The sequence below is a fragment of the Podarcis gaigeae genome (assembly GCF_964106915.1).
Source record: "Podarcis gaigeae genome assembly, chromosome: 1".
Taxonomy (NCBI): domain Eukaryota; kingdom Metazoa; phylum Chordata; class Lepidosauria; order Squamata; family Lacertidae; genus Podarcis; species Podarcis gaigeae.
In genome coordinates this window covers 131,477,043-131,489,185 of record NC_139678.1, presented here as the reverse complement: position 1 = coordinate 131,489,185, position 12,143 = coordinate 131,477,043, and the positions used below count along the sequence as shown (strand labels likewise).

The window sequence follows — 12,143 nt, the reverse complement described above, 5'->3', positions numbered from 1 at the left end:
CCCATTATGTTTTGCTTTCAAGCTAGCAGTTTGCAGCTGCATTGCTTCTATATCGTAACAGTAATAAACCTTTGGAAGGAAAGCCTTCTTACCTGAAAGAGGCCACCATCTGATTGTAAGAGAAGTACTGGTGGTAGTCATGATGTATGGAGTGGCCACAGGGCTCCGCGTTGGCCCTTCGGGTGTATTGGTGCCCGTAAAAGCGCAGCTCAAGGTATTTGGCAAAGGACATGGACCAGGAGTCATTGGAAAGTGGAACTACTGGTGTAACCTGGAAAAAAGTTAGTGGTTTTATCTGAGCACTCTGGCGACACGCAGAAAAATCCATCCAAGCCACATCTATGACTTAACATGAGTTTCAGCAGTTCTTGGGTGTGACTTAGAATCTACAACACGCCCGTGCATAGCTTTGATTCATATAGGAAGGAGTCAGCAAAACAACAAGGCCAGCACACCTCTAGATAACAGTGTCACTGGGACAGAGGTAGCAAATGAAACTGCTGACTTGGAAGTCTGGCTGCAAAAAACACAACTCTCAAAAAGCACAAATAGTCCATATTGTGGCACACTCTCTCACAGCATGAAAGCACTGCTGGTGCCATCTGTTCACATCGATTTATTATGCTGCTGCTAGGAGGTCTCCAGTTGAAATCTCACTTCTGCACATAAACATATAGGACGGGGCTCAGGCAAGCTGCTATCGCCCAGCCTCAGTCACCCACCTGTATTATGGGTATACTGTTCCTTGGCACACACCCAAGAACTATGAAGTACAGCAGAAGATTAGAGTGTGTAAAAAGCGTAGCATAAATGCAAAGTATCGTATTCAGGCCTACTAAGTTAATTTTAAGTTCAAATGCAGTATTTTTGTACGGTGTAACAGAAATGATTTCACGTGGAAATGCAAAGTCTCTCTAACAAATGCTAATAGCCAGAAGCGGTTTAGTCATGCTGGCCACATGACCCGGAAAAGCTGTCTGTGGAAACAAGAGGAAACAAGAGGAAATTACCGACTTTGAATGAGTGGAGAATGAAACTTATGGACTATGCAGAACTGGATAAAATGACTGGGAAAATCAGATACCAGAAAGATCACAAATTCATCGAGGACTGGGGAAAGTTTACGGATTATCTGAAAACTATATGTGACGAACAGACAACGCTAGTGGGTTTTAAGGAGGCTTTGTGATAACACAAGGTGTATTGTAAAAAAGAAATAGAGATGGAAGGTTAATATTAAATTGGCAATATTACATAGAAAATGTGTGAAGATAAGAAAAATGGATGATTGAGGGAGGTGCTGGTGGAAGTTCAAAAATCAGCAAATTTGTAAGCATGGTTGTATGAATAATTTGTAAAAGAAAAACTTAATATTATATATATATATATATATATATATATATATATTTGCCATATATATATATTATATTATATATATATATATATATATATATATTATATATATATATATATATATATATATATATATATATATACATACATATATATATGCAGGTTTTGGTGTCCTCGGGTGTCTTCCCGTGTAAAAGTTGGGGTGTCTAGGCGACGTTTCGACGAGGTCTCACTCGTCATCTTCAGGCTGGTGCTTTCGGCTTCTTGTTACTGGAACAGAGCGGGATCTCAATGTTTGAGTTCCTATAAATACTGTAGAGGGGGTGTGGTGTCTAGCCTCCAATGTTCTGGGCAGAGAGGAAGTTCCCAGGCTAGTGTGCCTTTTCTTCTTTTGTTCCTTAATTACTTGAGAGATACCTTGAGTGATTTCTTGAGTGATATCCTGAGTACCACTTAGGTGGGTCATTAGGTGTGGATTAGTTGCTAAAGTCTTTGTGTCTTGACCTCTTGAACTTTGTGAAGAGTTTTCCTGAGAAGATGGCTGTATTGCACTTAGTTGTGCTTTGGCTTGGCTTCGTGTATAGGGGCGAGCTGTGGTTTTGTGGCTTGTGTCAGCCAGATCTGTGTAGGGATTGCAGGGGGGTGCAGCATCCGGAGGTGCCACCATGGATTGGCTACTGGATGGTGTCAGTAATTCATCTGTGGAGAGGGTCTGGGTTTGGGTCTGGTGTGGTTGATTGGTGTTGGCGTTCTGTGTGCCTCTGGATCTGGTGTCAGTTTTTGTGGGGAGGGCTAATTTCCAGATGTCTGGCAAGCGGGATGTGTCGTCACGCTTGTTCATGTTGTGAGGGTGTTTCTCTATCTCGATGGCTTCCATGATTATTCTCTTGTGGTGATGTTCCGTGTTAAAGAGCAATTTGGAATCTGCAAAATTAATTTCGTGTCCTGTTTCTTTCATGTGTTGGAAAAGAGAGGAAGTTTTTTCTTCTTTTTTGACGGCATTCTTGTGTTCTGCGATACGTGCATTTATTCGTCTGTTTGTTTGTCCAATGTACGTGGCTGGGCAGACTTTGCAGGGTATTTCATAGATCCCTTGGTTTTCCAACTGGATTTTATCCTTGGGGTTTCTGAGGATATTGGCTATTTTTTGGTTGGTGCAAAAGGCTGTTTTGATATTGTGTTTATGGAGGATTTTGCTAATTTTATCTGTAGTGCCCTTGATATAAGGAAGGAGGGCCATGCCATTGTTTTCTTCTGTGTCTTGGTTTTTGGGGGGTGTTTCCTTTTGGATTAGCTTCGTAATCCTGTTTTGCTGGTATCCATTGGCAATTAACACATTTGAGAGATTCTGTAACTCAGTTGTCAAGTGGTCTTTGTCAGCCAGGCGTTTGGTTCTGGAGATGAGAGTCTTGGCTACGGAGTTTATTTGTGCAGGGTGGTGGTGTGATTGTGCATGTAAGTAGCGGTTGGTGTGTGTTTTTTTCTGGTAGATAGTGTGTCCTAGGGAGCCATCAGGTTTTTTGTAGATTAGGACGTCAAGGAAGGGAAGTTGGTTGTTGGCTTCTATTTCCATAGTGAATTGTATTTTGGGGTGTAAGTTGTTGAGATGTGTGAGGAAGCTATCCAGTTTTTCCTTCCCGTGTGGCCAAATTACAAAGGTGTCATCAACATATCTGAGCCAAAGTTTGGGTTTGTGTTCTGACTTGTCTAAAGCATTGGTTTCAAAGTGTTCCATGTACAGGTTTGCGATGACCGGTGAGAGGGGTGATCCCATAGGTGCTCCTTCTATCTGTTTGTATCTTTGTCCATTGTGGATGAAGTACGTGTTGGTTAGGCAGTGGTTGGTCAGGTCCAAGATGTATTCGGGGGGATTGTATTTGTTTTGAATAGCTGTCAAGGCTTCATTAATGGGCACTTGTGTGAAGAGAGATACAACATCGAAGCTCACAAGTAGGTCATTAGGATGTAGGTTTTGCTTCTTTATTGTTTCTATGAACTGGAAGGAGTTTGGTACGTGTGAAGAGATGGATTCTGCATAGGGCTGAAGTTGCTTGGCGAGAAATTTAGCGAGATTTTGTAGAGGTGAGCCTATGGAGCTGACTATTATATATATATATATATATATATAAAAGCTGTCTGTGGAAAAACACTAGCTCCCTCGGCCTGAAGCGAGATGAGCACCACAACCCCGTAGTCGCCTTTGACTGGTCTTAACCATCCAGGGGTCCTTTACCTTTTTTACCTTTACCATTACTCTACTTAGAAAGCAGCTCTTTTTAAGAAGGGTGATCTTCACACATCACGAGTGGATAAGAATGCTGCCCCAGCAGTTCATGAATTATCAGCTCTTAAATTCCATCTTTGAGGGTCTTCTTCCCCTGCTCCCACAACAAAGGTCTGTCAAGAATCCATGTCTCATGGGCTGCAAGGCCAGTTCCAAAAGCAGTATTTCCTTGCCCCACTGGCGTGAATTCTGCTTCATATTGGTTTAGTATCCCACTGCACAACACTAACCAGGTTCCCTCTTAAAGCCTGGATTTGCAGACCCACCCCAAACTCTGGTTAGAAAAGGCAAAGGGACCCCTGACCATTAGGTCCAGTCGTGACTGACTCTGGGGTTGCAGAGCTCATCTCGCTTTATTGGCCGAGGGAGCTGGTGTACAGCTTCCGGGTCATGTGGCCAGCATGACTAAGCCGCTTCTGGCGAACCAGAGCAGCACACGGAAATGCTGTTTACCTTCCCGCCGGAGTGGTACCTATTTATCTACCTGCACTTTGACATGCTTTTGAACTGCTAGGTTGGCAGGAGCAGGGACCAAGCAACAGGAGCTCACCCCATTGCGGGGATTCAAACCGCCAACCTTCTGATCGGCAAGTCCTAGGCTCTGTGGTTTAACTCACAGCGCCACCTGCGTCCCTGGTTAGAACTATGCAAATTTGAACACTAAGCTAGGGGAAAGGGATAAATTGGGGGTTTGCCTGAGAAGGGCAGTCTCTTCATAACAAGAGTCCTGTAGGTAGTCACTATTATCTTGATAGTAAAACAATACAAACGGTATTTGGTACGATTCAACAAAGTTTTTGACAAGAGAATGAAGGGTACAAGGCTTGAATTTGCCTTGAATCACAATAAAGACATCTTAATTAAGGACATGCAACCTTGCCCTTCACAGATTACTTTGAATTAAAGGCAGGAACTTAGAAGAAAGGTGGCCTTTGTGTAATTTTTGTGTGTTCAGCTTGGACCCCCCCCCACCTCCATGTTTCTGGCCCTGCCTGCACCTTTGCTAAGCAAGCATCCACACTCAAAGTCCACTTTGTGATACAAAAGCTTGTGATAACTGACTCACCCAAACAAAACAAAACCACCACCGCAGAACGGAGATCTCTCATTACCTGCTTGCACATCCTACACCAGGAGTAGGTTAGAATCGTGTGCTGATAGCCCGGCACTGGGGAGTCCAGTTCCTTCAGTATGATCTGGACGCAGCCTTGCCCATGGACAAAGCGACGGATGTGGTGCACCATTGGGGTATCACAGAACATGCTTGGGCACTGGTAGGAAGGCCTGGGAAGAACAAAGGGCAAAAATGGGAAGCAAACATCTTTCACTTGGCAATCCTCTTCAGTCCATTGCAGGGGCAGGAAACGAAGCAGTTGTTGGACTACAACACTCAACTGCTTTGACACTGGGGAACTTGCAATTTTGCAAGGGCCACAAACGGCTCCGCCTGCATTTGTGAGGAGTCAGATCTTTGAGTGTGACAGCAGCTGTGCTTTGTGAACTCCCTGCTTATTGACGTAAAGCTGGCAACCTAGCTATACTGTTTTGGACAACAGCTGAAAGCTTTATTTTACCAGGCCTACATTAATTTCTGGGGTTTCCTTCAGCTTTGCTGATTTTATCTGTGTTTGATTGATACTTATTATTCTTGACTGCTCAGAGATACTTTTTCCTGATTTAAGTGGCATATCTATGCTTTGCCGAATAAATAAAAATAAACCACCAGCCATGATGGCAGCGCCTGGTGGAAGCTGGGAGTCCAAAACATCTGGAGGGCCACCAGAGAGCTCTGAAGGATCAGCTGCTTCCTTCTTTTATTTTATGCTGTGTCTCTTTGTATGATGAAGACGACCCATGCACTTCCTTACAGTGGCGCGTTGGCTGTGTCTGTACAGCGTGAGAAAACCTTGCCTCAAGAGGCCTGCTTGTGTCTTCTCCACAGTATGGCAGCCTTCTTCTTGCTTACTATCTCCATCCTTCTCCAAGCACTGAAGAAGACCTCAACTTTCTCCTGTTCAACTGCTACGGTTCCATTGTTTATATTCAGGAACAGATGGTACTTAAGAAGGACCACTTTGAGGGGTTGTTTTTATACACTCAAGCAGTGTATAAATTTTATGAAATAAATGAAATCTGAGAAAGTTGAAATTTCTTACCTGAAGCAATACCTTTCTAGAAACACACCCAGAGTGAGGTCATTCTTTCCATAGAACTCCATAACCACCATCCTAAAGTGACCGAGAAAAGAACAATGATTCTTTGGGTGGTTTGAGAATGGTTGTAGAATACATTCCTATAATGCTCAGGAGGGAGGCCTGTACTTTTTCTGACCACCAGATAAATCGAAGTGTGGTTCCAGAGACAGGCACAGACACAGCTTGAACTTAATCCCCATTAATTGTCAGAATTAAAATATGTCACAATTTAGCGTCTGCAAAGCTGCTGAGCCATTTCCCTACATCCTTCATCCACGCCCACTATCTGGGGATAATATCATGAAACATGAGCTGTAAGGTTGAAGAACACTGGTGTGGAAGCAATGTGGCTATCCCATTCTTTCTTACAATGAGGAAGAAAGCATGGAGGATGCAGCATTTGGAAAGAAATGTGAAAGGCACAGGTAATAAATGCACTGCATTTGGAAATAGCTATACTGGATCTTCCAGCTGCAATGGCAGAGATGCAATATTGAACTTCCACCAGCAGAGGGTGAAGTCTAGCAGCAGCAAGCGGACTCAAAGGTAGCACAAGCTGCAAGCAGCCAAAGCACAAAAACATGCAATTGTGTTTTCACTGGCTTTCAGGACTAAGGTCTTAGGTGGCGGAACCCCAAGAGGTGTTGCCTCAGGTCGCCCCTTGTCAGGACCCACTGCCTGGTTGCTACCTGGTCAACAATGCCACCCAAAAAATATAAGGTGAAAAATTAAGATAGGAGTTCCCTACTGCATGCTTGAGTTAAAGGGGAGTCCAGGATGGGAGGCCAGGGAAGACTACTGACCTGGGTGATACAAGGTAAAGGTAAAGGGAGCCCTGACAGTTAAGTCCAGTCGCGAATGACTCTGCGGTTGCGGCGCTCTTCTCGCTTTATTGGCCAAGGGAGCAGACATTTGTCCACAGTTTTTCCAGGTCATGTGGCCAGCATGACTAAGCCGCTTCTGGCGAAACCAAAGCAGCACATGGAAATGTCGTTTACCTTCCCGCTGGAGTGGTACCTATTTATCTACTTGTACTTTGACGTGCTTTCAGACTACTAGGTTGGCAGGAGCTGGGACCAAGCAACGGGAGCTCACCCCGTCGCGGGGATTCGAACTGCTGACCTTCCGATCGGCAAGTCCAAGCAGTACAGGGGTTTAAACCACAGCGCCACCCGCGTCCCTGGGTGATACAAAAGTATGCCCTAATCTTAGAAATGGCTTGATTTTAGAAAACCAATTATTTCTCCAATTAACATTGAAAGGGTTGCCTCTACACTTTTGCTTTGCATTTGAGTCTTTAGGGAGTTTTAGGTCTTAGGCAGATTTTTTTTTTTAAGGGTGCCAGCCATCTGGTTCCTGACTATACTCTTAAAGCAGTGAGTTTGGAATGCATGTTTTACTTCCCAGACTGGGAAATTGGGGTGGAAGGAGTGGCTCAAATCCCCTACACAGGGCGATCTTCCTCACTGCCTGTCCTTCGACATCCTCCCTAACTGAGAGTGCTCTGGGAGGAGATGGAGGAGAGTTGGACGTCTTCCAGGTCTTTGTGCAAGTCCCCTAATCTAATAAAAAATACCTGTCTGCGCTCCCTTACAGCCCCCCCCCCACCGGGACTGCCCCTGCCCAGGGAAATGCACCAGTTACACACTGCAGAGCTCCTACCTTGACTTTACACAGAAAAGGGAAAACTCACTGATAGTTAGGAAACATTTAAATTAGGCCAGAGGGAAAGCAAAAAGCAAACCATTGTCGCACCATGGGCTAACGCAGGCACTTGGAGCGTTGCTGGATTGGGCCGAAGAGCTGCTGAACAAGACACAGAGCCTCTGATGGTTTGCAGGGCTAAGGCAGTCCACCTGGCAAGACACATCCCAGGAGAAAGAATTAACACACTTTAGAAACTGAGATATGAAAGCTTGGAGCTAAGTGGCACCTTAAACCTGGTTATGGGTGCAACAACGGAATGTCTAGGCGTTCTTTTTTGTAAGAAGAATACAAAGCTGAAAATGAATGAACTGCAGCTAAAATATTACGTTCATTTTTCACATGGTCTAGTCCTTCCCCTTCCCACCCCCCTGATATTCTGAAGAGGGTCTCTTCCCCAGTCTTCAGATAGTAGCTGGAAGTGGGGAAGCAGAAAAGGGTCCTCCTTTCCGTCCACTCTGCAGTTTTAATCTGAAATCTTAGGCACAGTGCTGAGCTCAGAGCTCAGAAACTGTTCGCGCTAATGAAATTCCCTGTCGCAAATTGTGCCTAGAACAGTGGGAATTTCTAACACTGAACACACCACTTCCACTTGTGCAATAGTATCGTTCAGGAAGTAACAAATGGCCTTAACTCCAATACAATTCAAACCAGATTTTTTTTTGGGGGGTGGGGGTATTTTAACTTAATATGTACAATTGCCCAAGGTTATATATTCTATTGACAGGTTTTATGAAAACAGGGAAGAAGTTTTGGAAATTATCACTTTGATAGACTAGACAAACATAAATCTGAAGCATAAATTTATTTTTCACTTGCATATAATTAATCTGCCCCACCATCAGCTTCCCTGCTTTTCAATTTATTTTTATAGCAGTTAGGAACATAGGAAGATGCCTTCTATCAAGGCAGACCACCGCGTCTCTTTATCTGCACTGACCGTAAAGAGTTCTCCAGGGTTTCAGACAAGGAATCTTTCCCAACCCTGCCTGGAGATATTGTGAAATGAATCTGGTGTGGAAACAGGGTCTTCATCCACAGATCCTACACATGCACAGAGTTGTGTGTGAAAATTCTGTGCAACTTGGGGAGTGGGGGGCAAGGCGGTTTCAAGACATTTAAGAAATGCAGCTGGAGTTTGAGCATCTCTGTCTAAAATCAAACTCTGCTTTCTTTTAAGATTTGTGATGAAGGGGGCAGGCCATCCCTCTAAAACCCTAGACAAAAACAATAACAACCCCAGTGTATTGTAAGTGCTCACTTTATGAGACCATAAGGATTCGTTCTGAATGAACCCTCTGTCGTCGTCATCACTCCTGAGTCCAAATTTCATGCCGGATGCCTCTTTAGAAGACTGAGCAAATGGGTCTGAGTCCTTTTGCACAATCCTTCCTCCTCTGGCCCGGAAGTCGGCCAACATTCTGGCCAGGCTATGGCTGCTGTTCAGATGCTCAGCGATCCGGGTGCTGACAAGCTGGTGGGAAGGTAATATCTGGACAGGCTTGGCCGGGACGCTTCCATTCATGCCTTGCAAGCCAGAGAGGTCCCTTAACAGCTGCTTCTTCCTTCTGCTGTCCATCTCCTTGTACTCCTTGCTGAGCCGAGGAGACACATAGACCTGCTCCAAGAAATACTCCCTCGTAGGGCAGCGCATGCCTTTGTCCGTCAGCAGAAAGGGCTCGCGGAACTTGATCACCGGGGAGGCGCAGAGGATAATGTCCTTCAGCTCTTGCTTAAAAGCCAAAGAGAAGGTTTTGAGCCGGTCTTCTGAAGACGTCACTTCCTCTGCAACATACAATCCAGTGTCATCCTGCAGAGGGTCCCGAAATTCCCTGATCTGACTTTTGGGCTCCTGGAAGTCGTCCATGTGCCTCAGACTCTCCAGAGGCTCACTGTCCAAAATCCCCAAGTGTTGGTCAGTCAGCTCCAGGGGTAACAATGTCTCTGGCACCAACACTGGCGTTACAAAAGGAGCTCGATAGGCAGAATTCATTAAGAAGTGCAAATGCTGTTTCGGGGGGGCAACTGCTTGTAGATCGCCCATCTCCTGGCTGTCCTCTTCTGTCAAAGTCCTTTGTTCCAGGGAGCCCATCTCATCTGAGGACACCAATTCTGAGATAACAGGCAGCTTGTCGAGGGCCACGTCTGCATCTTTTCCTGCTGCGCTGCTTTCTCTGTTCAAAGTATCTTGCTGTCCGTTGTCTTCCTCCTGCCCTCCAGGCAGACAGTGGAAGGAGCCATGTCTGGCCAACATTGGAGGCATAGCAAACTCATCCATAAGGAAGGAAATCTCCAGCTGGGAATGATAAGCCACACAGATCATGAAAATAAGGATCTCCTTCACTCGAGCCAGCTCGTAATCCCCCGCGCCGCGCAGCTTGATGGTGCAGCCCAGGTGCTGGGGGCAGCCTTCGAAAAACATCAGGGTTTTCGTTTGCTCTGGGAGGAAAAAGAGGAAGATAAAGTTGTGCTCGTTTCTCTCTTTTTGTTAAAACTGGGCGGGCTCTTTAAGTGGTCAGCTGGTATATATATCCCAGAGTTACAAATGGCTTTAGATCTTTTTCAGAATGTAGGCTGGGCTTCCCCCACATTCCCTACTGCTTGCAGTCATGTGTCAAACCCTACGGATCCCTGCGGCTACTTCCATAAAGTAATAAATTAAAATTGTTCATGCACTTCAAGCCAAATGCAAAACTAGCAGAGCTTTCATTCATTCCTTTATTAAAATATTTATATTCATTAAATATATTCTATCCATTAAAATTTTTTTGCATAGTTTACAACACCTCTGCATAAAGCCATACAATAAAAACCCATTAAAAAGCCAGGAGATTATGGATGTAAAGGAAGATTCCCTTAAGAGATGAGCGAAGAATCGTTTTACTGAGGAAGGAAGTGCTAGAAATCTGCCTTGATCAAAACCTTTAGAAAAGCAGGAGGTTGCTGACAACTGAAACAAAACTAACATAAAATTATTAAACCAAGTGACAAATAAATAATAAAATAAAAGAAACCCATGATTTTAAACCTTGCCCCTGCTGTGAACTCACGACGGCCTGAGGGAAAGCCACTCTCTCAGCAGACCTACCAAAGGGTTAGGGTAAGAATTACAAAATCCAAAACACTTTGGACACTCAAAAGCACTACATAAATGCTACGTATTATTATTATTATTATTATTATTATTATTATTAGTGGTGCCAGCTCTATAGAATTTACTTTGTTATCACATTAATCGTGACGCTGTATTTCAAAGAAGCCCAACTCTGTTAAAAAGGAGGCGCAGCTGGCCCTGTTTGCAGACAAACAAGGTTAGGACTTGGATCACTCACCATTAGGCAACTGAAATACTTGGATGTAAAATTTGTGGCAGGTTCCCAGGTGTGGTTTGGTCAGCAACTGATCCATTGACATGAGCACATCTCCTTGAGTCATCCGGCTTACTCTGTCTAAGACGTGCTGCAAAATATGGATAAGAAAAATGCTATGCACTTACTTAACTTAATCCAGGAGAGAGAGAGAGAGAGAGAGAGAGAGAGAGAGAGAGAGAGAGAGAGAATAGGCTATGGCATAAGACTGCAACCAAAAGCAAGTTATCAACGAAATCTAAATGGTTTTACGTAAATTAAGAATCTGAGATTTGCCCGCAGGCAACAGCACCCGTGTGCATGATTAGATCCTTTCTACATCTTCTGGAAATTAATCTGCTGTGCTTTTTTTGCAGCATTTGTGACTGAGAATGAGAGAGGTGACAATGAGGTAAGATACTGGTTAACTGAAGGAATAGCAAGGGAATGCTGTGTAGTCCATAAACTGTACCCCAATCTCTTGTTTATGTCTTCCTTCGAGGTCTGATCTCTGACAAAAAACAATCCACACCTTATGAAACCATGAAACTCTATAGACCATTAAGAAAAAAAAAAGGAATATCTGAGAGACCAATTTTCATGACACACTCTGTAGATACAGAGCCAAACAGAAAGAACAGGTGACAGAGAAGCCTTGTCCCTCAGCAGATCTACCTCATGGCATTTAATCCTATTCAGGGCAAAGCTCCACTATCAGCATTTGTTAAATTATACTGATGTGGAAATACTCCCAAGGCTTTTTAAATTTTACATTATTTATTGAAAAATAAAAAGTAGAACATCAGAAGTGTACTGAATAAGACACAAAAAAGGAGAAGAAACAGGAAATAGTACCCATGTAGAAAACAAAACGGGGGAGAAAAGGTATTGTGTACATCACCAAAAAAAAAGGAGGGAAAACCTGTTACTGAACCACGATTTCATTTAGAATTCTAGCACTTACCGGCTTAACGTTAATGACCAAAGTGATGCCATGTTCCAGCAGCATGTCTTGGGCAATACGGGACACAGTTTTTTCAACCAGGACGAGAGTCGGCCTGACATCCACTATCCTCTGAACATAGTTCTTCAGGAACTCCCTTTCCTATCATGGCAGAAGCAAGTATTGCAATCGTCAGATACCAGGCCCTACATGAGGACTAAAAGCATGTCTAAGACTGCAAACTTAAAACATGCTTACTCAAGAGTAGTCCGCCCCCCCCTTAAAACTAAACTGACAGTTCAAGTAAACACTAACCT

The 12,143-nt window shown here is 44.0% G+C and overlaps 1 protein-coding gene across 8 annotated transcripts in view; it reads right to left on the bottom strand.

Moving 5' to 3' along the window:
* PIKFYVE (phosphoinositide kinase, FYVE-type zinc finger containing) overlaps positions 1 to 12,143 on the bottom strand; it is a 97,347-nt gene that overhangs the window by 28,464 nt on the left and 56,740 nt on the right. For all 8 annotated transcript variants that reach the window (XM_083702959.1, XM_083702961.1, XM_083702963.1 and 5 more), the window contains 7 exons: positions 11,848 to 11,988; positions 10,869 to 10,995; positions 8,798 to 9,975; positions 7,588 to 7,688; positions 5,794 to 5,865; positions 4,750 to 4,921; positions 93 to 271 (listed from right to left, as the gene is read on the bottom strand). In XM_083702959.1, coding sequence (XP_083559085.1) covers positions 93 to 271; positions 4,750 to 4,921; positions 5,794 to 5,865; positions 7,588 to 7,688; positions 8,798 to 9,975; positions 10,869 to 10,995; positions 11,848 to 11,988 — 1,970 coding nt within the window. The remainder of the gene's footprint in view (positions 1 to 92; positions 272 to 4,749; positions 4,922 to 5,793; positions 5,866 to 7,587; positions 7,689 to 8,797; positions 9,976 to 10,868; positions 10,996 to 11,847; positions 11,989 to 12,143) is intronic.